This window comes from Cyanistes caeruleus, chromosome 6 (assembly GCF_971803275.1).
Source record: "Cyanistes caeruleus chromosome 6, bCyaCae1.hap1.1, whole genome shotgun sequence".
NCBI classification, from domain to species: Eukaryota; Metazoa; Chordata; class Aves; order Passeriformes; family Paridae; genus Cyanistes; species Cyanistes caeruleus.
Genome location: NC_141706.1, coordinates 51,437,562 through 51,464,152, shown reverse-complemented (window position 1 = coordinate 51,464,152; position 26,591 = coordinate 51,437,562). Strand labels below are relative to the sequence as shown.

General features: G+C 38.2%; 1 protein-coding gene across 3 annotated transcripts in view; it reads left to right on the top strand.

Annotated features, from left to right (window-relative positions):
* Positions 1-873: 873 nt before the first annotated feature.
* Positions 874-26,591, top strand: part of EML5 (EMAP like 5) — a 96,669-nt gene continuing 70,951 nt past the window's right edge. For 2 of the 3 annotated variants that reach the window (XM_086894223.1, XM_086894222.1), the window contains exons 1-4: positions 874-1,253; positions 22,217-22,376; positions 24,740-24,838; positions 25,404-25,472. In XM_086894223.1, coding sequence (XP_086750349.1) covers positions 1,057-1,253; positions 22,217-22,376; positions 24,740-24,838; positions 25,404-25,472 — 525 coding nt within the window. In that variant the 5' untranslated portion in view covers positions 874-1,056. The remainder of the gene's footprint in view (positions 1,254-22,216; positions 22,377-24,739; positions 24,839-25,403; positions 25,473-26,591) is intronic. The other variant, XM_086894224.1, reaches the window with a different exon arrangement.

Sequence of the window (26,591 nt, the reverse complement as noted above, 5' to 3'; positions counted from 1 at the left end):
CCCGTGATCATGAACTGTACACTTATTTAGTTAGCGAGGTGCTCTATAGAGTGACGGAGCTGGCAGGGGGGCACGTTTTCCTGACCAAAACCCTGGACGTGGCAAGGGGGCTCCCCGGCACGGCCGCCTCATGCAGCACGGAGGAGTCGCTTCCACGTCTGTGAGGTCGGAAAGCGGTGACTTTGCCATGTAAAACGCTTTGAGAGCAGAGGCTGAAAAGTTGTGTATGGAGAAATTAGGGCTTGAATGGGGAAGTAACTTTTGTGTGGTGCATGACTCAGGCTGAAAGGGTTAACTGTTGTCATTAAAAATTACAGTTGACATTTTCTTCTGGGATGGCAGGGAGCTGGCGTGCCGCCGGTCCCCGGTGAGAGCGGGGCGGGGGGGTGGCTTCCACGCACGGCTGAGAAGGGGCTGGGAGTTTTCCAGCCCCTGAGGCTGCCGAGAGCGGGCGGCGGTGCTCCGGGGGAAAGGCAAGGGACGGAGATGTTCCCCGAAGGGGCAGTGAAAGAAACCAAAGCCCCAAACTTGGGGAAAGGAGAGAAGACGCAGCCTCGCTTGATGAGGGAAAAAGGAAGAAAAAAAAAAGGTAAATATAAAAAACCCCACGACACGCCACGACGCGCGGCGGTGAAGCGCGTTCCCACCCGCCCGCTCGCCGCCACCACCACTCGGAGGCCGGTCCCCGCTGGGTGCCCGCCGCCGGCGCCCCTCGCTCCCGCCGGGCCCGCCCGGCCGCTGTCGGCGCCGCCCTCGGCGCAGGCGCATCCGGGGCGCGGGGGGGCCGGAGCGGCGCCGCGCCCTCGCTCCGCGTCCCGGGCGGTGTCTCAGCGCAGCCATGTCTGGCGGCGCGGGGCGGCGAGGCGCGCTCGGGCGGCGGCGCCCTCTGTGAGGCGGCGGCGGCGGACGAGCGGCGGCGGCGGGCATCCATGTCGGCGGGCAGGGATTAGCGCGGCGGGCGCCCAGCCGAGCGGAGGGGGCGGCCGGCTCGTCGCCCCCTTCCCGCGGGGTCTCCGGCGGGAGCGAGCCGTACCCGGCTGGCGGGGGCGGGTGGACATGGCTGACCGGAGCGCGCCGAGCTGCCACCTGCGGCTGGAGTGGGTCTACGGCTACCGGGGTCATCAGTGCCGCAACAACCTCTACTACACGGCGGCCAAGGAGATCGTCTACTTCGTGGCGGGGGTCGGCGTGGTCTACAGCCCCCGGGAGCACCGGCAGAAATTCTACCTGGGGCACCAGGACGACATCATCAGGTACCGCTGGCGCCGCGCGCTCCCGGGCCCATCCCGCCGCGGGCTCCGACCCCCTCCGGCCGTCCCGGCCCCGCAGCCCGGCTCGTCCCCCGCCCGCTCCTCCCTTCCCCCTGGAGCGGGGTGCGAATATCCCCCCGCCGCCGCACGGCCCGGGTGCCGTCCCGGGCAGCGCCGCTGATGCGCGTCCCGCCGGTGCTGTGGGGATCCGGGGAGCGGACAGAAATACATCAAGGACAGTCAGCGCTTCCTCACCGCGCCCCCCCTTCCCGGGCTTCGCCGTGGGTAGAAACAGCCTGGAAATGGCTTTTAGCTGTCGGATTTAATCAGCCGTGTTGTGTGTGTCCCCCAGTGCCGCCGGTGTGCGGTGCCGAAACTCGTACGGGAGCCCGTGGCCGGCGCGGCAGCCCGAGGGTCGCCGCTCGCTCGCGGCCGCCCCTGAATGTCAAAGGGCCCGCGGGAGGAGCGGCGGTAATCGCGTGTGTGCCCCGAGCGCTTGGGCTGCGGAGGAGGTTAATCTGTAGCAGGTAGACCTTTGTCTGATGTTTAAATGGCGACGATTACATGGGGAATTAGTGGCCTGCCTGTAACTCACGCAACTTTTAGGGTAATCTTAAAAGAACAGCCTTTCTTGAGAAGTTGAGGTTTCTTCTGTAGCTCATTAATTCACTTGGCAAGGAATGTTACCAGGTGCTGAGTCCATTAAAAAATTAATTACAAACGGGTGCTGTGAAAGAAGTGTGCTGTTAAAATTTCTTATATGTCTTTCCACTCCAAGGATGCTTTTGTAAGCCTAGTGGTGTTGTGAGATCAGTGAGAGAATTTGAGGAGTATGAAGGGCAGATGTGAGCCTGAGTCATCAATCTTTTCCCTTACAGTAGGTGTCATTGCAGATGGATTTTAAATTCTGATTTCCTTTGGTTTTCCTGTTGGGGTAAGAGCTAGCAGTAGATACTTTTGTAGGTCTTTTGTATGTTTTACAACACGGAATTTGTTTTTATGATGCTTAGTGCACCAAGGCATACCTCTGTATGTGTTACTCATGAGTAACAGGTACTGCCTGTAGAGAGCAGAATAGTTGCTATGTCTTTCATTTAAGCATTTAGGCACACTAGAAAACTTGGTAATAATGGTCACTTTCCCCCTTTGTTTAAATCTTCTTGAAGAAATTTAATTAGTTCTGAAGTATGGCTGTGAATATTCCTAAGAAGGCTGTCGCATCCATGGTCTATTTCTCCTTGGTGCTAAACACGCGAAGAAAACCAGTGTACCGCGGCAGAGTGTTGTACTAGGGGTGTTGAGTCAGGAGTTTGAATCACTGTTGGTTGCATTGCTTAATATTTTAACATTCTCACTTTAATCCAGGAAAAACTGTTTTCTTAAGAACTTCTAGCCACCTATGATGCCAGGTGCTGCGGGAAATCCAGATATACAACTTGCTAAGGAAGCAGTGGCTCACTGCTCGTTCCGAGGTCGTGGCAGTGTAATATTACACATTTAATACTATGTATTCATGAGTGCTCCCGAATGACACTGTTTGTTTCAGTAGCACTTCTTGTAGCATAAGAATTAAATGGCTTGAGCTACAACTGGGCAAGTTTTTTGTTTGTGTGTGGTAACAGTTTCTTGCTCAGTCTCTCTCAGTTTTGGTACAGTGTGCTACATTTGGCTAAAATGTGACAGAATTGTTTAGACTAGTACTAAACAAAAAAACCCCAGAAAAACCAAAAAACAAACAGACAAATCTGCTTTTAAGTCAACTAACTGGAGAGAAAAAGTAAGTCTGTTTTGTGTATGTACTTTGATTTGAATGGTACCATGGCCCAGCATAGCAGTTTCTCCTCTGAATTGTATTGATGAGAGAATATAATTCTAAGTAGGATAAAGCATTACAGGTTTATGCAGTTAGAATTTTGCATGCTTCTTAAATGCAACAGCTATACAGAAATATTAGTATGCTTAAAGAAGAATGCTTGATTTAAAAGCAGCATGGCTATTTCTCATAGTGTGGTTAGACTTGCATTGGTAAGTCTTTCACTTGCTACTTTTTCTAAAAATGCAATGTAGTATCATTTAAATGCCATCTCACACATTTCCTGACTAAACTTGGGTATCTGAACACGTTAGTTCTTAATATTTAAAGGAGTTATATGAAGGTCAGGTATTAAAAAACAAACAAACAAAAGAAGAGCAACAAAACAAACCCCAAATCCAAAAAGAAGGTGCAAAAATTAAGTTATATAATATAGTAATCAGTGTTACTAAATTTTCTCTCTGTGGATAAACTCAACTGTTGTGTTGCAAAAGAATTAATATATTTTATGCTCTAATAGTATGTGCAACTACAGTCTGAATGCTGAGATATTTGGGATTTTTTTAGTGAAAGCAATGGGATTAAGTGTCTTTTTACAAGTATGGTATCTAATTTGTGAAAGCAGTTCTGGAGTCTGAAAATTGTATGTATTTAAAGAATCAAACTTTCATGAGCCTAGCTCCATAGCTACAAGGACTAAGCATAAATATTACTCACTACATGGTGATATTATTAGTACTCTTCATTATGAGAACTTTTATGTTGTTAACGTTCTTTGGATGACATTGTAATTGTAAACATCAATCAGGAGAGAGGAACTGCAGCTCTGAAGTCAGAGACCATTTCTTTAGTAGTAGAAAGCGATGTTGAAGTAATGGATAGTCATAGGACATTTTCCACTGGAAATTTCTAACACTAGCAGTTTTTGTTCTGCTTTGGAGTTTTACCTACTTTTGTTAAATGAAACCCTGTAAACATGCTGTGAGATTTTCTTACATGATTAGGTGTTTTAACATAATTACTTTTCAGTATGAATGTCTATTCTTCAATTTAATCATTGTGTTCACACCCCAGATTCCTCAGCCTCAGTTAACTGTATAAGGAAGAGAGTTCTCTTTCAGTGTTTGGTCCCTCAGATCTTTTGAAAACTCTTTTGGATTAGAAGAGGATAATTAAGACAATTTCAAATTTCTTTGAAAATCTATTAGTCTGATTTGGATTTTTTTTTTTTTAATTTTGTTTTGTTTTATTTGAACAATCCCTGTAAATCCATTTTCAAAAGGAATTTTCTTGCTTGCTGGTAAACTTTTGCTTTTTATGTTCATTTTTTTATCTTTTCTAAGAATTACTTTCCAGAAATCAACTTACTATTCTAGAGGATATGGTTACATGTTTTCAATCTTACTTGTCTCCCTTTTTTTATGCATTTGCATATTTTTATTGTTGAGGTCCAGGATGTATGCAAACACTTGTGGAAAGTGTCAGATGCAGAAATGCTTTGGAAATTTGCATCTTTTGGGCATACAGATAACTGAGTTTCTTACATTTTCAGGAGAAAATAAGGAGAAAAATCTTGTATGTGAAATCTCAGGTGATTTGCTTTGATCTGTTGCCAGCAGCATAACTTGGATGTCTGCTGTGTTTGTGGAAGAGAAGTTCCCATGTCCAGCCTAGGCTGTGTATGTGTAGGAGATACTAATACTGAACAAAAATGCAAGTTATTCCTACAAAGCTACCGGTTTCAAGTGTGTGTTCTCTTGGATTTCATGCATCACCAAACTAGCTTGTGATCTGTAGAATGGTTTGCTTTCTGGTAGCTGAGGAAGAAACAGTATCTTGGTGTGTTCATGTTGGATCTTGACTTTGTTCTCTTCATAATTTTATTTGTTTAGAGGATCATAGCTTATTTAATGTTGGCTGATCTTCCCATATCAGAGACTTTAGAGGGATTGTATTTAAATCTGATCTGTATCAAGATTTCAGAAGATGCCCCCTCAGAGTATTAACTTGTTATACTGTAAAACTCATGCTTGTATGGAGGCTCCTTATCTGTTTGGGCTAGCTAAAGCATATTTACATATTTTTTTTTTTTGCTGTGAGGAAATTTGAAACCCTGAAATTATCTACGTTTTTAAATGTTTGTCTACTGTCAAAAGCCTTTGATGTTACTAGGACAATTCTCAATGCTGATGTGTTCCAGGGAGACTGCTGACATGCTCCAAGGTGACTTGTAGAACAGTTTCCTTCCTTCCGATTCCTTCCTTCCGATTCCTTCCTCCCGATTCCTTCCTTCCTTCCTCCCGATTCCTTCCGATTCCTTCCTCCCGATTCCTTCCGATTCCTTCCTCCCGATTCCTTCCTTCCTTCCTCCCGATTCCTTCCTTCCTTCCTCCCGATTCCTTCCTTCCTTCCTCCCGATTCCTTCCTTCCTTCCTCCCGATTCCTTCCTCCCGATTCCTTCCTCCCGATTCCTTCCTCCCGATTCCTTCCTCCCGATTCCTTCCTCCCGATTCCTTCCTCCCGATTCCTTCCTCCCGATTCCTTCCTCCCGATTCCTTCCTCCCGATTCCTTCCTCCCGATTCCTCCCGATTCCTTCCGATTCCTTCCTCCCGATTCCTCCCGATTCCTCCCGATTCCTCCCGATTCCTTCCTTCCTTCCTTCCTTCCTTCCTTCCTTCCTTCCTTCCTTCCTTCCTTCCTTCCTTCCTTCCTTCCTTCCTTCCTTCCTTCCTTCCTTCCTTCCTTCCTTCCTTCCTTCCTTCCTTCCTTCCTTCCTTCCTTCCTTCCTTCCTTCCTTCCTTCCTTCCTTCCTTCCTTCCTTCCTTCCTTCCTTCCTTCCTTCCTTCCTTCCTTCCTTCCTTCCTTCCTTCCTTCCTTCCTTCCTTCCTTCCTTCCTTCCTTCCTTCCTTCCTTCCTTCCTTCCTTCCTTCCTTCCTTCCTTCCTTCCTTCCTTCCTTCCTTCCTTCCTTCCTTCCTTCCTTCCTTCCTTCCTTCCTTCCTTCCTTCCTTCCTTCCTTCCTTCCTTCCTTCCTTCCTTCCTTCCTTCCTTCCTCCCTTCCTCCCTTCCTCCCTTCCTCCCTTCCTCCCTTCCTCCCTCCCTTCCTCCCTCCCTCCCTCCCTCCCTTCCTCCCTCCCTTCCTCCCTCCCTTCCTCCCTCCCTCCCTTCCTCCCTCCCTTCCTCCCTCCCTCCCTCCCTTCCTCCCTCCCTCCCTTCCTCCCTCCCTTCCCTCCCTCCCTTCCCTCCCTCCCTTCCCTCCCTCCCTTCCTTCCTTCCCTTCCTCCCTCCCTCCCTCCCTCCCTTCCTTTTCCTTCCCTCCCTCCCTCCCTTCCTTTTCCTTCCTATTCCTTCCTCCCGATTCCTTCCTTCCTTCCCTTCCCTCCCTCCCTCCCTTTTCCTCTTCCTTCCTTCTCCTCTTCCTTCCTCCCCATGCATCTCTTTGAGAGCTTTAGTAGACTCAGGAAAAGTTTATATTCTGCTTTCTGTGATGTCTGTTTTTGATTTCACACTTTAGCACTTATTTGTACTTCTCCTTTTGCTTAATTATCTTTATGCTGACAAAAGACAACTGCACAACTGTGCCAGTCACAGAAAGAAGAATTATGTTTCTCTGTCAGAAGGAGACAAATGAGAAGGAGTGTTATCTCTGTCCTACTTTTTTAATATCCATTATGCGAGCTAGCTGGCAAATAATAGAGTTTTTGTATACTCTTCCTAGAACTTTATCACTGTGACTACTTGATTAAGATGTTTGTGGTACATTTAGGTTTTATTGCTTAAGGTAGTAGCTGGCACATTTTATGCAAGTAAGAGCTCTTGAATCTCTGCTGATAATGCCATTTATGGCTCTGCTGTTGAGCAACCATAGGCTATGTCTAATAAGTTAATTTCCCTCCTTGTACGAAGTCTGTATATTTTTCCTTATCTTGGACTGTTGGAGAAAAGAAACTGTGCATCATCTGCCCTAGGATTCATACAGTATTCTGCTTTTAGGGCAAACATAACTTAAAAAATAATTCAGACAACATTGAAATTCTTTTCTATTAGTTCTAGTATCAGAAACTAACCAATACAGTGCTACAAAGACAGAGCAGAAATAAATGGTTCTGCTTTCTATTTGGTTAAAATGTGGTTCTTTCCCCTCTTTGTACCCCTCTGTATCCAAGACTGTAGAGAAGTAAATTGGATGTTTACAGAGAGCAGAGGGATACGCAAGACAGGTAGAAAGAATGGCAAAGCATTTGTCTCTGTTCTCACGGAGACAGGGTTTGGCTGTTTCCAACAAAAGAATTTGCTTGTCTAAATCATGGCTTTTGTTAAGACAATTTTTCTTGTTGCTGTGAACTCTGTAGGAATTACCTGAACTTTGTTTCCCAAAGAATAAAAATAAGCAGCTAAACCTCTGGGCACTAAACTGTGATCTTTCCAGGCACTTTATTTAAGACTGTCATATTTTTATATCTCAAATTTCAACTTAATATACAAGAGATTGTCCTGCCTGAGATACTATGATTTTGTTCCTGTATTCCAAGGCAAAATTAACCATTTCATTTTAGTGTCAACATTTCTTAGGTTCTAGTGAAAATCAAAACCACTAAAACCATCTCTGTTCTCTGGTGTTAGTGCTGTCTGCCAACTCTGATTTATCTATTTATTGTTGCACTCTGAGTGTTAGTCTAACCATCAACATCTAAGGAAATGTTGGGTTCTGTCAGCTGCTTTCTAAGACTGCTCCTAGATAATGCTCTCCGGGAGGCAGGTTCAGCCTTCCTCTGCGTGGCTGTCAGCCGTGGTTTGCAAGCAGAAATTCTAGCAGTACAGTGATTAGTCACATCCTAGTTTTGAGCAGCAACAGATCTTTCCCTCAACCTCTCTTTTCATTAACTACACATTGTTATGACTTTGGATCACCTGCTGTTGGACATTTTTAGTAGAGATGCTGTGTATTTCTACCACCTCATTGTATCGTCCTGCCTCTCTTTGATCCATTTTTGTTAGATTCTAGTAATTAAAAAAAAAAAAAGAACAAAAGAGAGTATCTTCTCTGAAAAAGAGCCAAACAAGTCTCACAAGAACATAGAGGGAAGTTATTTTTCGTCCATGTTTTGTGTTCCCCCAGTAGTATGACACCTTAAGAGTTCTCTAAAAACCTCAACAAACTGTTGAAGCAATTGAAAGTTGGGGTATTTTCTGTCAGGTTTATTGTCTTGCTCTTGTCTGGAATAAATGATGTATGTTTCTGACCTAACTCCAGATGACAGTCAAGCACAAATGTTAAGCAATGGATACTAAGTACAGCTACAAAATTCTGTCAGATTAAATTCTATTGACTGGTTTGGCAGAAGATCTATAAATTTTCACTAGGAATTTAATGATTAGTTGTGTATTTTGGATTTCAGGGAATGTAACTGAAGGAATACTGTGGTTGCCACATAAGGAAAAATTTCTAATTATCATGTGCAACCTCCTGTGTCTTTTGAATTATGAATGTGAGAGGGGAAAAAAACCTTCAGCATTTTCTGGTGAGGAATTCTTTGTATGCATCTGAATTCTATACAGTCCTGATCTTTCTTTCTAGAAAAGAACTCTGTTGTTTTGTTGTTTATTCATTTGCAGAAAGGTAATCTCCCAAAATATTTCAGTAATTATAGCCATCAAAGAAGGCCAGTTGTCCCCCTTTGTAGCCTCTAATAACTAGAGGAAAACAGGAGTAAAATCCATTTTATAGTTATGCTTTAAATGTGAAATAGATCATGCATCAGAACTCCTCAAAACGTAACTTGTCTGATACTTAGGAAACATACAAGGTGCAAAATGTCTGGATTATTTGGTATGGTGTTAGGAAACTTGTTCTAAAGTCCCAAAGAAGGTCCTTGGCAGGAATATTTCCCCTTGACTCAGTGCTGGTGAGGCTGCCCCTGGAGTTCTGCAGTTTTGGGTTCCTCAGTACCAGAGACACGAGGAACTACTAAAGAGTGCATTGAAGGGCCACAAAGATGATAAAGAATCTTGACCATCTCTCCTGAGGAAAGGCAGAGCTGGGACCATTCAGCCCAGAGAGGAGAAGGCTCAGAGTGCATCTTATTAACGTATATAAATAGCTGAAGTGAAAGTGTAAAGAAGATGGATCCAAGCTCTTTTCTTGGTGGTGCTCAGTGACAAGTCAAGTGGCTTTCCAACCAAAAATAAAACCTGTAGGCCCATGCTGAACAGTAGGAGTTTCCAGAATTGGTGGTGCAGTTTGAAAGCTTTGGTGTTTTGTCTACAAACATTATTTATTACTTTCTTCCCACATGCAAATTCAAATAAAAATAATTTAATCTAAATCTAGTTAAGGAAAAAATTTTTCAAGTTATGTTTTCTTGAAGAAAATTAGACATTAACTATAGGGCATGGGATTTTGGTATGCAATAGAATGTCTGCTGTGAAACAAAATACCTTTAATAGTATTTTCTGTAACAAAGAGTGGGCTTTGGGGCGTGTGCTGGTAGGTTCCTGCTCAAACATTCGCACTTGATGAGGAAACCACATTCTTGCTTTGAAGGATGAAAGCAATGTAATGCTGAAGTTATGTGATGTACCATTCTGAGAGGTCAAACGCAGGCACCCAAATCACCTCAGCAGGTTAATTCATCAAGCTGTTGTACATTATGGCATTTTTCTTTTCTGATTATATTTTGAGGAATTGATTTCTCTTTTTCCCCAGAAAGTTTGTATTTCCAGCTGAAAAATCATGTTTTCTCCTTAGCTTATTCTTTGGGCCTATATAGTGTCATGTTTGGGTTTTTTTGTTTACACTAAAGATGAATCACATTATCATCTCCAGATGATCTTTTTGAGCATAATCAGTTTATTTCCCTCCATGAAAGAAGTCATGACTTAAAACCTAAATTATATCATAATTAAACTAAGCAGTCCTCCCATAAGCCTCTTTCTTCAAAAGTATCTTTTGTCTATCAGTCAAAATGGCATTTCTTACAGCAGAAGCAATTGCTAGGACAAAGTGAGATAATTACCCTAGTGACCATTTTACACTGTGGCTCACAAGGGCAAAGCCCCAGTTAAGCTATTGCCAGCTTTTCATGCTAAGTGGTCTCAAATTGTCAAATGTGTAAAAGTCTGAAGGGAGGATCTGGAGGATTTCATATTTTAACAGATCAGGGGGAAAGGTGAAAAGCAATGATGTGTCTTCTCCCTCAGTAAAACCAAGTTTTCTCAGTAGTTCTAGATCTGTTCTGGAACATGTTATACTGTCTGCAAGATGTTTTTTGAGGGATTTAGCGTTGAATCTTCATAATTTTTATTTTTTTTTTACCTAGAGTTGTGTAGATCATATTTTTAAAAAATAATTTTCTTGGATTTGGTTTGATATAAGGAAAATATTTTAAGAATACAGAATAAAAACTTTCCTGGATTCAGTTTGAAGTGAGACTAGAATAAGCCTGTTGTTTAATACACCTGCATACCATTGAAAACTTTATTTTCCCTAATTAAAACTACACAAATAGAAATACCAAAAATGTCCAACCAGAACTGAACTTTTAAAACATACTAGAAGTTGATTAAAGTAGATCAGCACAGCAAGGAGCTACAGGCTTAGGAGCTTGCCTTCATGCATTGTGCTTTTCATAGCCAGCAGTCACATCACCTTCTGATCTGATTCTGTCAGTGCTCACAGGCAAGGTCAGGTCAGGTCAATACTTAAATGGGAAAATGTCTTGGTGTTGTAGAAAATGCTTTTCTTGATTTGGTAGTTGAATCTTTTTCTCAGAACTATTGCAACAACATGAGGCTCTAGGGCAACATCTGAGAGGAACAGGAAACATAACCAAAAGCTTAAGAATCTTTGATTCCTAAAAATTGTAAAGTATTTCTGCAGAAATTCTGGGGTCTGCACTAATATTTTCATTTTTCCAAATTGCAGTCAGAGAAGTTATGTTTCTGCTTACCTATGTTTGTTTTCAATGCTTCAATATGTCAGTCATTCCCTTGATATAGGCAGGAAAGTAGATAATGTTCCTGATTGATTTGTTAACAGCATTATGGGGTTAACATACTGTGTTTGCAGTGTTATTATGGTAGTGATAAGCAGCAACCTAGCATGTTTTAATAAAATTGAACTGTTGATTTTTTTATTCTCTTCTAATTTTTTTAGATGGAGGACTGTAGTGTACATGTTCTGTATAACATATCAAAAATTAGTTTAGATTTTACTGTAATTAATAACACAAGCATTGTGAGCTTTTTAAAAAAGATGTGTGCTTGAAACAGAATCTGAAATAATTACAAAAAGATCTGTCTAGTTTTATGTCATCTACATTTTAGGGTTTTTGAAGTTTAAGCTGACAGTGACATTAAGCTAAAAAATCCATAGAATTTAGTCTTTTATAGTATCTCAAGGGGGTTTTTTACTTCAAGATGTCATTTACCTAGTTTTTCAAAACATTATTATGCAACTTACAGAGTTGTATTTGTGATTTAGGGCAGCACTTTTTGTAAGCATCACTGACTTGAAAAATAATTTATTATTCACAAAAGTGGCAAAGGTGTCTAATCTGTAGTTATAAAGATTAGTCATATGCTCAAATTAAAATTTAGATTTATTAAGATACACTTAAATTATAATGCTTTTATATTATGATCAAGGAAATTGGCTTATTCACAATATATTTATTTGACTTGAAATAAACTATTGACTTTGCTTCACATGGTATGCACAGCTACTGGGTACTTGAAATGTATTGGAAAGAAAAATAAAGCTGTAATTTTTCCTTAAACTTAGGTAGCAGAGTGTGAAAGCTCCCTTTAACCATCTTAAGAATTTGGTTGAATGTTTAACCTAGTGTTGATGTTAATGGTGTTGAACGTTCTCTTCACAAGACACTTAGTGAAGATTTTTTGCCCAATGAGATTCTGGTGTGTCATCTGGTGTAGTATAAATTTCCCCTGGTATAACAGTGAAGCACCTTACAGAATGTTATAGATACATACAAATCACCTTCATTAGGGCACAGATTGCTCTGATTACTCCACTGGCTACAAAAGACTTCCATTTCTACAATACTCAGTATCATTATTTACATTGCTGTTGCAGCTATTACCATAGTAATAGACTTGCAGGAAGATGCAATGCTTCATTTGCACAAAAAAGGTCAGAATCAGCCAAGATTGCCTTAACTCTTGGTAGCAAAAGCTATGATTGAATTTTTAAGCCAGGTTTATGATGCCTATCAGTTTTATATTCCAAGAGATAGAAACCACAAAGAATTACAGTGTGTACACCATCTAATAACACCACTACTACTCTGCATTTAAAGCAAGATGTCTTTGTGAGACCACTTCTGTTAGAAAAGCAGCTTTCCTTGTTATTTTACCTGGCTTCTAGAGGATACCTGCATTATTAAATTTCCAAAGGAATACTTTATCTTTCCTTCAGTGTAGTTGTCCTCAGCCTAGTTGCAAAAGACTTTCCTTTAACTGGGAATCCTTGTTACTCTTGAGAGACTTCTTGCTGGACTCCTTTTGAATAAGTTCTGTAAGATGGTGTCTGATGCTTATTCTTCTATGAAAGCCCTGGGTATTCAGATATTACTTCAGAAAATCCAGTGAACGATCCTTCCAACCATTTTTCGTAGGTTTCTAATTTAATTTCACTGCTTGATCTTCCAAGCTTTTTCAGAGGAATTCCTTTATAGTACCTATTGCTTTGGGCTGCAGACAGGATGGATCCAGACTTGCAACTGTCTGCAAAGGTCAGTTTGATTCTTTTGCTTTAAAAGCACCATCATTTTAGCAAAAAACCCCCAAAAATAAAAAGAAAAAAAACCCCAAACCCCACCCCAAAACAAAACCTTCTAGTCTAACAGCAATGTCCAAATTCTAATAGATCAAATATTCATGGGGTCATCTTTGATAAATATTTTAGGAGGCTCCTTTTTTGGGCTCTGGATTCAAGAATTGAGAGAAACGTGTGCAGAAAGTGAGTCAGTGTGAACAAAATGGATCAGTTTTAGAGGTACCTGCAGTAGTACTTCAACTGGTGGCTTAGCCAGACTGGGGACAGGTTACATTTGGGAAAATCTTTCATTCTTTTACACTGTGTTGACTATAAGAAAGTATTACACCTTAAACTTCCTCTGGCTTCATATGAAGTATGTTGATATTTGACATAAAATTGCATGTAAATAAAATGCTTGATTCAGGTGAAACATTCAAATGAAAGAAAAGAAACAAACTGAGGCAAAGGACCAGACCTAATCATAATCCATCCAAGCTGAAAACCTTTCTAAACCGTGTTTAGAAATTGCTCATAGTTACATTAAAAACATTGTGTTCTCACAATGCCCATACATTTCACTCCTGATTACTTAATGTAGGTTTTACTTTACCCCAACTGAGAATGAAATTTGTAGATATGACATATTTTTATAACAAGGTTCTAAAAGAATGTTTTACTGCTTTGATTCTTTCTATTTATGTGGCACATTTCTTGTGACTAAATCTAGTTGGTTATTTTAAAAATAACAGTGACCCTTCAATTTTCTGAACCATAGGGCAATTTATTTCAAGAGCAAAGCTCCTGTAAATGTCAGACTGTGATCTAGGTGCATGCAAATATTATATATATGTGCCATTAGGGGGAAAAGCCTAAAATCTTTTTAAAGATAAAAATCACTTTTAAAAAATTATGCATTTTAGTCGTGGTGGTTTTATCTCCATTTTATCAAGACAGCTTGCATGCAGAATGAGTGGATTAATTCTATGTTTTGGTTAGCTGACAACAGTATAAACCTTTTCCTGACTTTTAGAACTATGCTAATCCCTGTTCCCGGTTTATAATCCCTCTACAAGAGCAAGCAAGGTGAATGATGCTTTATCTTAGATCAAGACAAGGCATCTGACAGCATTTCGAAATTGCCTGAAGATTTATTGTGGCGAGTGTGACATTTTGAGTGAAATAGCCTTCTGGAGTACTTGGGGAAATGAAAGGAATATTTGAAGAACTGGTAAATGTTTGATTTGGGCTTTTTGTTAGATCAAGGTTGCACGTTAAATGATATTTGTGTTTTTCAGTTACAGGTTCCTCTTTTGCTTACAGTTTTTTCAATTGCTGTTTCTTCTGTCATATAAATGAATACCACAAAAATGAATAGCCTTTGAAACATTCAGTATTACTTTATAAATAATAATGATTTTGTCTTTTGCAGGTTACAGCATGTGCTTATGAGAAAGAGTATTACATTGTATTATAATACACAATGTATTACATTACATTCCTCATTGGGATTAGCCAACTAGATCAGTATTCTTGAGATAAATATAATTTTTAAGCAGAAGATTTGTATTTTCTTGAAAGTGTTACATATGAATGCTCTTTATCCACCTTCTCCTTTTTACTGGTTTTCAGTAATTACGTTTGTGAACCCACATGGATGACATCTTTCATTTCCTACCAACTACACGTTGACTTCTGAGTCCCTATAATATTCTCTAGTTTTCCTATGCTTCTTTCCTGTGTTATTTATGGTTCTGGTACATGTGGGGATTTTGTTTAAGGAGATGGTCTTTTATGTAAATACTTTTGTGACCTCTACAGCATTTTTATAGTTTTTTTTTCTAAGTAAGAGTTCAGATGTTGTTCCAGTTTGAATGATATCCTGGTTCCTTTCACTTTTTACTTTTGTAAAGTTAGATGCTGAGATGGTCAATTTGCAACAAGCATTAAATATAGCCTTGACTTTTTTCTGTAGGAAAACACCTCTGTGGAACACTTGCAGAACACCTGTAGGCCTGATGAACTCAAGAACTCCTGAAGAAATCTAGTGTATCTGCAGTGTTCAGAGCTGGCAAGATAGTGTTCTCTTCTGCTCTAAACCTTCTTTGGCTGGTAATGAAGTACAGTCAGTTGAAGCACAGAATGAATGTTGTGCTTATCTCAGCTTTTTTCAATAGCAGCTCTGCCACTGCCTTTTCCCTACCATTCCTTACATTAAACTAACTGCTAATTTTATCAAGATTTTTTTTTGGCATAAAAGAACTTGTCAAAAATTGTCACTAGGTATTCTGTGACTCCACTCAAATATTCAGATGATAAGTTCTTGCACATTCAGAGATATTCATTAATATGTCCCACAGGAGAAAAGACTGAATTGCTGTTTAATATACTTATTCAGAAATATGAAAGAAAATTGTACATTCTGTGGGGCTTTTTTCCTCTGTGATACTATAAGATTTAGTATAAATTTTAAAAATAATAGATGGAAGGTTAATCTAGTGGTTAAAACCTGTTCTACATCTCATAGGGAAGAAGCAAATCATAATGACTGGGTAAAGGGATGTTCAAAGAGTCTTAGTAGTAGTGAAAGATTTAGAAGCAAGAAAATTTTTTACATCAAGCAAGTTTATTTAGTTAACTTGTACAGTCAGAAGCATCCAAAATAACCTTTATTTGAAAAGAAACCTTTGAAATGGTCTTGGCTAAAAAATTTGGAGTAAACACTTCTTTCACCTTAAATAATTTATTCTGTAGATTTCTAACACGGCAATGGAATGAGGCTTTGTGCACTGAAAAATGAGTAATTTAAAATGTGGTAAGAACTTTTTCAGTTTCCCATAATTAAGTGGCTATGGCATGACAATCTTCACTAAAGTAGTTTCTTATCAACTGGCTAGAGCAGGAAACCACTTTAAACCGTGTTGTTTTTTTAATCTGTGATTATTTATAGGTTTGTATGCTTTTTACCACGTGTTCAGCAGCGAAAGACTGCTTTCTAGCTTTGTGGATGACAAATCCTAACCAAATCATTTACTAGTACTTCCTGATTTGTTAGGGGTTGTCTTTTGAGTCATCAAATCTAGTGACCCAAAGGAGCTGAACAGCTGCAGTGCACCCTCCTAAGTTACTGATAGTGATTGCACTGTCTTCTCTCTGCAGATCTTGCACTTCTGGTTTCCTCTTTCTTTTTGATTTTTTTTGTGTTGTTGGTTTTTTTTTTTGTCTTGTTTTGTTTTTGTTTCCTTGCTACTAATTTGACACTTTAAACAATGCCTTAAATAATTAGTCTGTGCATTGTCTTGTGAGGAAAGAAGGCAGTTGGATACTTTTTTAGGTGGGATTCTTACCTTCAGGCTCTAGTATGTCCCATTATTGTATCACCAGTTCTTTAATATGAATAGCTATTAAAGAATAACAGGACATTATCTTAGCAAATTTATCTCTAAATGATTCTAGAGTCTATTATATTTCTAACTTTTGCGTGAGAAGATTTTTTAGCTAGGAACATGTAAGTAATTTTGCTGTCTTCTTTTTCAAGGGGCATATTAGAAAATAAATTTTTTCCTCAGATTGTGAAAACCTGGTGATTAAATTGTCAAGATCATGTAGAATTTTTAAAAATCCAGCAACCCCACTCAGTCAAACCATGAGTTCTCCTATTGGCACTGGCAAAATTATTCATATTTGAAAAGAAGGGGAATATCTTTATTTTTAATCAGTTTTCTAGACATGATAACTTGCTAGAAAGGTGAAACCCATCCCTTCCTCAGTAGTGGAGGATACAACAATGCAAGACAAAAATGGACAACTTCATATAGGGGCATATGGTTCCCAAAATATTTTACTCAGTTCTCATATTCAATGAGTTTGGAACTTTGCATCAGTGCTACTTTACTCACTCTCTAACTCTTTCCTTCTCTATGAAGTACATCTAGTTTCTCTTTTTTGGCCCCTCCTCGGAGTTCAGGAATAAATAGAAGCCCAAAGCAATCTTTAGGATTCTTTCTTGTTAATCTAAAGACATTCAGATCTAAAAGGAGAAAATATGGATTGGTAATGAAATAAACTGCAGAATTATCGGAAATAACCAATGTACAGTTTGAGTTCACTGTCCCTGTCTCCACTTGAGACTCTCTTACTTTGAGTTTGGATGCTTGTGCAGTTTAAGGAAGTTTCATAGAGCTGTATTTGACATTATTGGCTATGGGGCAATAACTATATGGAAGGCCAGTGGTGATGCTCCATGATGAATACTGCTTTGTTTTGTCTATGCAACGTAAGTGTGCTCTGACTTGATCTGTTTAAACTTTGATGAGAAATATTTGCTGATTACAGCTCTTTCTGCTTTAAGATCTCAAATAGTATGACAGAAATGGTTTGTAGCTTCCCCTGTTATTCTTTCTGGGAAATATGGATAAACCACAGCAAGTAAGAAAATATTCTCAACTGTATGTAAATTGTCTGTAAACATACCATTAAAATATTTTGCTTTATTTAAGCATAGAAACAATTTCATGCTTGAAATTAATTCTTCATTAATAGATGTCTGAGATGCTGTTATTTTACTGCAGTATTCTTTTGTGCATTTTTACTGGTGCCCTAGTTTTATGAAGCTCAGGAGTAGTCACATGAATATATTCTTGGATTTTCATCCAATATTGTTGCTAAGGAAACATCATCTTTAATACTGTATCCTTGTCTGCAGCTTGTCTGTATTAATCAATGCCTGCTAATGCTCAGTACAAACTTAAGTAAAGATGAGAAAAAAAAGAATCTTAATTTCATTTATTATCAAGTAGTTTATTATTGATTATTCTCCTTCAGTATCCCCTGTCACTACAAACCTTGCACAAATTGGAGGGTCTTGTCCCTGTGTCTAGTCTCATTCTATATAGACACAACATGGACAGGTTTTATTTTTTTTTCATTGGCTGCCATTAGTATTTAATATAATAATCATTGGTCTTGTACAGTGCATGGATCTGGTGAAAATGTTGGGAAATGCTTACATATTGCTCTAAAAGGGAGAAAGAACCTTTTCTGTATGTGTGAAAATGAGGAGCTTGAAATGAGAAACATATCCCTTTTCAGTATGCTGTTAAAATTCTACTACTAAAATTCAGCCCAATTTGAGTATCTGGCTAGGAAAAGACCTGTCATTCATACATATTGGTGGAAATCACAGTTCACTGCAAGTCCAGCTATTTAGTTTGTTGCAATAATGACAGGCAAGTTTTTTGAATTTTCTATTTCTGCACTCTTCTGAGAAGTACCAAGTCCTAGAGCCAATTTAAAAATTAATTTGCCTTAGCAATTTGCTAGCTTAAAACTTGCTTTTTGTCGTGATCCCTTTTGCCTTTTGGACATGTTCTTACATATCTAGTTCTACAGAGACACTACATTAGATCTAATATCTATTGTGGAAAAGCCCAGGTCAGAAAGGCCAGAGGCAAACAAGAAGGCCTGAAGAACTTGTCTCATTAGGAATATCTGTTTCCTTTTTTGGACAAGCAGCAGTATCTCATTCATCAGCTTAGTCATCCTTCAAGGACGAGCAAAGGAATCAAGCACCAGTTTACAGTCTAGCTGTGTGGGCTAGATGCAAGCACACTTTCAGCAGTCTAACCTGGCTAGGTCATACCAGCTCTCATTAGCAGGGTAGCAAAGGGAACACGAGTTCTCTCCTTCTGAGTGCAGGAAAGGGAACATGTGTCCTTTTCTTCTGAGTACAGAGCTTCTTATGCCACTAAGAAACCTCTTCCTTCTCCCTAAAGAAAAAAGAAACCGCAAGAAAATATTTGTGAGGAGCTGTACCTAAGCCCACAGGTCCCACACAGGCAGATTTGAAAGCTGCCTTTAGAGCTGAGCCTTACCCATACTTTTCTGCCTGATCTCAGGTACAGAATGGATGAATGGCAAGCAGCTATTGCAGATGCCATCCCAACAGTTGTGAGATTTTAACACCTCAGAAGAGGTGTGTTGAAGATCATACCCAGAGTATCCAGGGAGAGGTCGAACTCATTGTTTGCTCCTGTTAACTGCATCACACTCATGAATTCGTGTAGTCTGTGTATGGAAAGAGTCCATTGCTACTTATTTCTGGGCACCCATTCCAGTTAAACTCTTTCCTTCAGCACTAGAAAGGTATTTAAGATATTTTGCTCAGGGCTGTTGTAACAATGAACATTCTCAAGTATGTGAATTTTATCGATGCTTCTGCTCTAGAGGTTAGATCAAGGTACTGTATTTTTGTATTGATTGCTATGCTTATAGGGATTGCTTGATTGCTCATAGTCCAATGAAAGAACTGAAAAGAGTCACATTGCATAAAATTGGAATCTAATCCTTGATTTTTCATGGGGACCCAAAATTTCAGATCCATAATTCTTCATGGTGCCCCATGGGAATAATAATAGCCAGCACTTTATTATTAAGGAAAAACATTGTCTTACCATTCATGTCTCATATCAAAATCCTGTAAATATGTGTAGTAGTTACTTTGTTTAGCATTGGCAAAAGAAATAATAGCCCCTTGACTTTTTCCATACTTGTCTTTTTCTTCTGCTCTGATACCTGTGAGATGCAATACTTACAGGTAGTACTTTAAGCTGTCCTTTGCTCCTTGGTCTCTAAGAAAAGGTGAGAAAAGGTATTTCCAGGTAGGTGTATTTTCAGCTGCTGCTAACAGCTTTGCTAAATTGTTTCCCTTAAACTCACCATACTTGCATTTTTAAGAAAACCTTGTTGTCTTAAAGTATTTATTGTACATTTATTTTTTTCTTCTTTCAATGACTGTCTAGAAAAGTTATTAGTAGTTTAATATAGAGACTGCAGTGATAGGGGAAGGATGTTGGTAATTCTACAGTGTTGTCTGTTGTGATGAAAATACAGGCTTTGTATCTTAATTTGTGCTGTATTATTATCCTGTCAAGGCAGAATTTGAGCTCAATTGTTTAAGCCAGTATTTTGTATTGTGATGTAGAAAGAACTAATATTGTGATGCTGCTATTAGTTGTTATTTGCCATTTATTAATTAGAAATAGAGGAAACCTTCTCTATATTTACCTAATATTCTTTGAATGAAATTAGTTGGCATGCTTGGGCTAAGGACAATGTTCTCCTTTCCCTTGGTAGTGCTTTACTGTTGTCTGTCCCATCTCTGATACACTGTGTTTCTCTAAAGACTCTAGGCTTTGGTTAAAAACATACAGAGATAATTTTTGTTTGCTATAAATTGTCTTTTAAGGTGTGGTGTGGGAATGCTTTTGCATGTATGTGTGTCCACAGTGGTGTCTGGGTGTTTTGTTGTACATGTGGTGTGGCTTTTGCTTGTCTAAAAATGCACTATGAACTTGTAGCACATATCAGGACAGGATTGAAGAGGTGATGAATTAGACATAAGACTGTTGTGTTTTTTCTATTTTCTTCTTAGTTTCTGTCTCTTTTTTCTTGCTTGTTCTTTTTGCTTCCTTTTTCAAATTTCTTCATCGTCCATTTGGTCTAAGCACTCCCTTTTTGTGGTGCCATTCTAAAAAACCAGATTATTTTGGATGCAGCATTTTCTCTCCCTCCAGATGTTTTTCCTTTTTCCTGTGAGTACACCATCTGCCTTTGTGTGCTCTGGGAGATGTGCAGGTGTTAGTCAGTATTAGGTGGCAGAACTGAATTGAAATGTGGTAAGTTTTGCTGCCAGCTCCTTTCTGTAATGTTTTTTAATTGTGAAGTTGCTCTGTCAAAAAAAAAAAAAAGAAGGGAAGAACAGGGAAACAACTCTGGAAGTGTTGTGAAGAAAAGTGGGAAAATACTGGTTACTTTATCCTGGTGCTGAGGATAACAGGGAGTAGCCAAGAGCAGAAATTCCCATAGAAAAATGTAAAGATTCAGGGCTTTTTACCTTTTCAACTTTGAAATTAGAAGTTCTGCTCAGTTTTGCATGTGGAATTTGTCAAGCAGTATCAACCAACTAAACTGCTATTTTAAAACAGAAAAAATATAAAGGTGTATTGTGTACAGTAATGTAACTTCATGAAATATTAAGCATCTTCTAATGTGGTTTTCTCTTGCTCTTTCTGTATATAGAAAACATATACATCTTTTGAATTAGATTTTTTTTCTGGTAATTTCCTGGTTAGCTTTAACCTTGCTGTTTTTCTTTATATTTGTAGACTTTCTTTGTCTCTGCCCTTTGAACTTTATTTATCAAAACCTGTGTTCAAGTTAAAGATCATCTTACCTTTGCAAAGTTCTCGACCTTTCTCCTTTCCAAATAATTTTAAGAAGACAAATATGCTTTCTGTGTGTTTTTAGTGGTTCTGTCCACCAGTCTCTCACGATCATTCATTACCCTGGGTTTCATCAGGCTAGGAAATTTTTTATCTACATTAAACAGTCAGCTTTGGAAATTATGTCTTCCTGACTTCTATCTGGTATTTCTACATCATTCTGGACTGCTGTACCTACTATGTGTGGACTGACTGTGATCAAGTAGTTTGTGTGGGTTTCTGTTAGAATCTATTCTTATTTTTCTGTATTATGAAATCTGAATCCTCAGACCTCGTGTTCTCCCTTACAGCTTGCTGGCATAAACAAAACGAAGAAATATCTTGCTGACTAGAATGTTTCCTAGCTTGGTCCCAGATCTGGCAAAGCAGCTCTGATGATCCTCAAGTGCACTCTGAAAGACTGAAATACAAACTATAAGAAAATTCTCTACAATATTAGAAATGTGGGGAGTTAATAATTATTCAAAACCAGCTATTCCCAATTGTTCTGTATTAAAATTAAGACATTTAAGATAATCACTCTTCAGTTTAGTCATCTGAAGTGTAGTCATTGCCTCTAGTTTAAGCTAGGCATGCTTTAGGTTGCTGTACAGACAGCAGAGAGACAGCTCCAGGAAGCTGTCCTCTCATAAAAAGGACAAATAATCAAATATTGTGTGGAATAAAGAGCTTCTGGAGATGCACATCTCTCTCCATCGATGATTGATGTGTAGATAATAAAACACTAACTTCTGTTTTCCATCGTTTGCGGTTTTAGTTTTAAGAAATAGAAAGAAAGGAAAAAAGGTATTTCAGTGCATGAAAATCTGACCAAAATTACCAAAAATGCTTTTGGAACAGAGGATTATTGACTATTATGCAATTAATTTAAATGTAGAAAGCTTTTGAGGGCTAAATTCAAGAAGGATATTGGCATGTACTATATTTAGAATTTCACAGCTACTGTGGAATCTGTGATACAAAATGATTTTTTATTATCATCCAGTATCCACAGGATAATATTGTAAAATAATTTTAAAGGAAAAAAATCAAGGCAAAAAACTAGGCAAATACAAAAGTTTCATAAAGAAATATTTTATGTCTCTTTTTTTTGGCAGTCTTGCTTTGCACCCCGAACGTGTGTTGGTGGCAACAGGTCAAGTTGGAAAGGAACCATATATCTGCGTGTGGGATTCATACACTGTGCAAACTGTATCTGTTCTGAAAGACGTTCATACACATGGTATAGCTTGCTTGGCCTTTGATCTAGATGGTCAGGTATGTAATTAATATTCTTTTTTCAAACACTTGACTAAATAGTTTATCTGTTAGAAATCTTGTCACATAGTTTTTCTTTTAAAAAAAAAGAAAGTGTATTGTCTTAGGTTTTATCTGCCTATTCTCAAGATGAGGAAGAAAAAAATTACATTACATGAATGCCAAATATTTAAATTTGGCAGGAAAACTATAGCTTCAAAAGCTTTTTGAATGGAGATGAGGTGGAAGGGAGGTTCTTGTGGTCTGTGGGCCACAGCTCAGGGTAAGACCAAATGGCCAGAGACAGTGGAACTCCCCTGTGCATGTCTTGTGCCCAGAGTGATGGCAGCCCCCTTGTGTTACTCATCTTGCACTCCTTCAGGCAGTATCCCCTTGTCTGTCATTCATTTTGCATTCACTGGTGGCTCTCCACATTTTGATTGTTTGTTCAGACTCATGTATCACACATCTAAGAGTCAAGAAATAGGTTTCATTGTATTATCATTCTGTTCCTTTTGAACATTCTCTGAGTAGTAAATTGGTTCTCAGAGCTGCCACCTATAATTTTTGTTTTTACCAGATTGTTTTTACCAGACACTTGCTCCTCTGAGTAAAGAGGCTTTCTTGACTGTTGTATTAGAAATGGAAAATTTAGTGGTTACATTTGCATGTTAGGTAGCAGCTGAAAAGGTATTAACTGAGAAAATCCTTTCTGGAGATGTGCTTTCCTGGTCTGCGAAGCACTTCTTTCCCTTTTGCTCAGCCTTGCAATGCGATACTCACATTTAGCTATATTCTCTATTTAGTTCCTTTAGCTTGCTAATGTCTGTTAGTTACTGCTGCTTCCTAAGGTGAGGATGTATTGTAGAGACTAGTTGCTGTCCTTAAAATAATATCAAATGTAGCTGTGTTGAACACAAGAGGAAAGCCTTCCCGTAACTTGTTTCTTTTTAAAACATGTAATTGTAGGAATGTTCTGACTTTGTTGAAATGACCTCTCATTGTTTAGGAAGTCAGCTTCTGGAGTCAGGTTCTTTCTAGAACGTAATTTCTAATTCACAGCGATATCTTTTCTCTATATTGTTCTTGTGTAAACTTGTGTCACTCCCTCACTTGAATGACCTTCATCATTTAAGGTCAAGATACATCAAATTAGGATTGGAATACCCTAACTTTTCAAAGATGGAATAGAAAGGTTAGATTTTTGTAGTTTTAATAAATAGGAAGTATGGATAGAAATTGTATTAGACTTGTTTACTTTTCTTCTCATAATCTGGGAGTTTTTCATACAGTAAAGGAATTATGTTATTTGGAATAGGTTTCTGTCTTTGGGGAAAAAAAGATTATGATTCAAGTTTGGAGTTTGTTTTCATTTTTACAACCTCACTGAATATGTAGAAATTGAAGCTAAATTTGTCTTTAATATGTGTAAGTATTAACTGCTGAACAGTGAAAAAAAGCTTTGGCCAAAAGTTTTGAAAAACTTTAATTTATAAATATCAAAATGGCACAATTCATGAAAAAACAGAACAAAAATACTCATTTTCTTTAAATATTAAACAAAATCATTCAGCTTTTTTTTTTTTTTAAATGCAATTCTGTTAGTCTTTCTGTTGAGAATTTCTATAGGAAAAATAGCATTTTGACTGGTTTACAGTTACAGTACAAGCAGCTAATTTAGTCAATCATTTGTGTCAAGAAATGTGTTCCAAGTGTCTTCACAGTCAAGACAAGACAGGCTGCAAAGCACAGGAAGATCTCAAAATTTTATTTTTCTTGATTTTTTTAGAATAATCTTTTTGTCCATCCTGGTTTTACAGTGTAAATAGCTTCAAACTCTTTCTGAATAATAAAGACTTCATGAAGTTATGTTTGGGACCTTTTTAATTTTTTTAGATAAAGCATTCAGAAAGAAATATTTACTCATATGTGTCTTGACGAATCAAGGAAAAGACTTTAAAAACATTTAATTGTTTTTAATCTTTTGTTTGTTTCCATATCTCTTGAACTTGTAAAAGAAATTCTAAATTCTGCAAGTTACATGTAATTAAAGATAAACACATACACTTTCATTAGCTTCAGTGGTTATTCCTTCTTTGCAAATGTCTCTTGACTGCAGCTCACCATGTGTTCTAGGTATAATTATATATTAAATATTATAAATCAGAAAGATGTTGTCATCTAAGAAGATCTTTATGGCCATGATGTTGTACCTGAAAAGATGCATCTGTGTAAGCTTTGGTGTAAGATATAGCTTATGTTTTCTTCTATATTGCTTCTACCTCAAATATGTTACATGTTCTTTGCAACTCATTCAAAACTATGACTTTAGCTTTCATTAATATATAGAGTTATTTTTATTTGTTTAATTTGGACACTTTTAGCGTTTGGTCTCGGTTGGTTTGGATTCGAAAAACACAGTTTGTGTATGGGACTGGAGAAAAGGAAAATTGTTATCAATGGCTCCTGGTCATACAGACAGAGTAAGTATAACTAAATAGTCTGAGCATCAATGTCATTTTAGTTTGTTAAACCATGTCTGTAGATACATACTAGACATATGTCTGAACAAAAACCATTTTGTTTTAGAAATTGAATTTGCCTAAAGGTTGATATGCTTAAAGACGTGAAGATATTTAAGATGTGTGCATTTATTTCTAGAATAAAATGTGTATCTCAATATTTATTTGTGTATGGTTTGTTGAGACTGAAAACATGCAGGGGAATTGCAAAATTAATGCACTTCTTAGACCCTAATCCCCATATGGGAAATCAAAATGCAAATAATTGCTTAAATTTTTTCTACTCTGTAAATGAACCTTAATCTTGTTTTATCATGTGCTTTAATTACTCTAGGGACAAAAAGCCAGAACTATATTGGGTATATATTGAAATTTCAGTATGGAATGAGAGGATAAAAAAGTCTTTCCAATAGTTCCATTTAAAGCATTTCTGACTCCCTGTTAATTTGCTAAAAATTCTTACTGTTTTAACTGTCCCATGCTAGAAAGGCCATCTCTATTGACATCCTTGGGTTTTTTTGTGCAGATATTTGATATTTCTTGGGATTTATACCAGCCAAACAAGCTCGTCAGCTGTGGTGTAAAACACATCAAGGTAATGAAATAACTCTTCATTTATAAAATATTTAAGCTGCAGTAATATATGTTCTATAAAACATATAAAAATAGAATCTAAAAGGAATATAGAATGATAATATGGAAAGCCCTGTATAAGAATAATATTATATATTAAGTTCTTATAAGTGCAATCATGAATCACACCTGACAGCACTAGGTACTTTAAAAGATCTGTATAGTGAAAAACAGACCTCCTCTGCTCAAAAGACTTCACAGCCTGGCAGAAGTAATGTAGTAGGAATAAGACAGTTGTCAGTAGCATTGTATGTAATGCCTGTAATATAATTTAAAATTTAGGTTCTCTAAAACTTGCTGTTTGAAATCCAGAGTAGTGTAAGACAGGATGCACATGCACAGGTGACTCCAGGTACTCAAGTTTCTGAATCTTGAACAGTGAATGAATTTCTGCACTACAGAGGTGAAATTAATTGAAAAACTGTTTCTTAACATTTACAGAGAGCATGAGGAGACAGTGGAAGAGAAAGGAAGAGAAGAAGCATTTTCCTCTCTTTTAATTATTTTCCCTGCTTGTATTCGAATCTTTGTCATTTGGAGCACTCTGTACCTGTTACAGAATTCATAATTTGGACAGCTCATGTCTTTTTCAAGCAGGCTCTGTTTGATCCATATAGGAAATGCTGTGCAGGAGCAACTTCTTTTTCAGGTTTAACTTTGTCAGCAGGATTATTAATGATTAGGAGCTGTGTTTCCTGACAGTCAGTCTCCTCCCATGCCTTGTTTTCTGTGTTACCACATAACAGCAGTAGATGGCAGCTTGAAAGTTCTGTATTGCTGTTGTGTGTAGGTTCCCATGGTGGGGAAAATGTGTTGCTTTTTATACAATGAACTTTTAGAGTAATATGTATTAATGGCCTACTAGAAAAAGTCTTAAATCTGTTGGCTAGATTGCATAAATCTGATTTGGCATAGTGTTTAGCATGTCAGTTACAGAATTCCATGAACTTGCTTAATAATGATCTTTTTTTTTTACTTCTCTAAGAGGACCTTTATGCCAATAGTAAGCTAATATTTGCCAGCAGTGATTTAGTATATTTAAGATGGCTTTATGATATCAAAATGTATCTATCTAGATAAG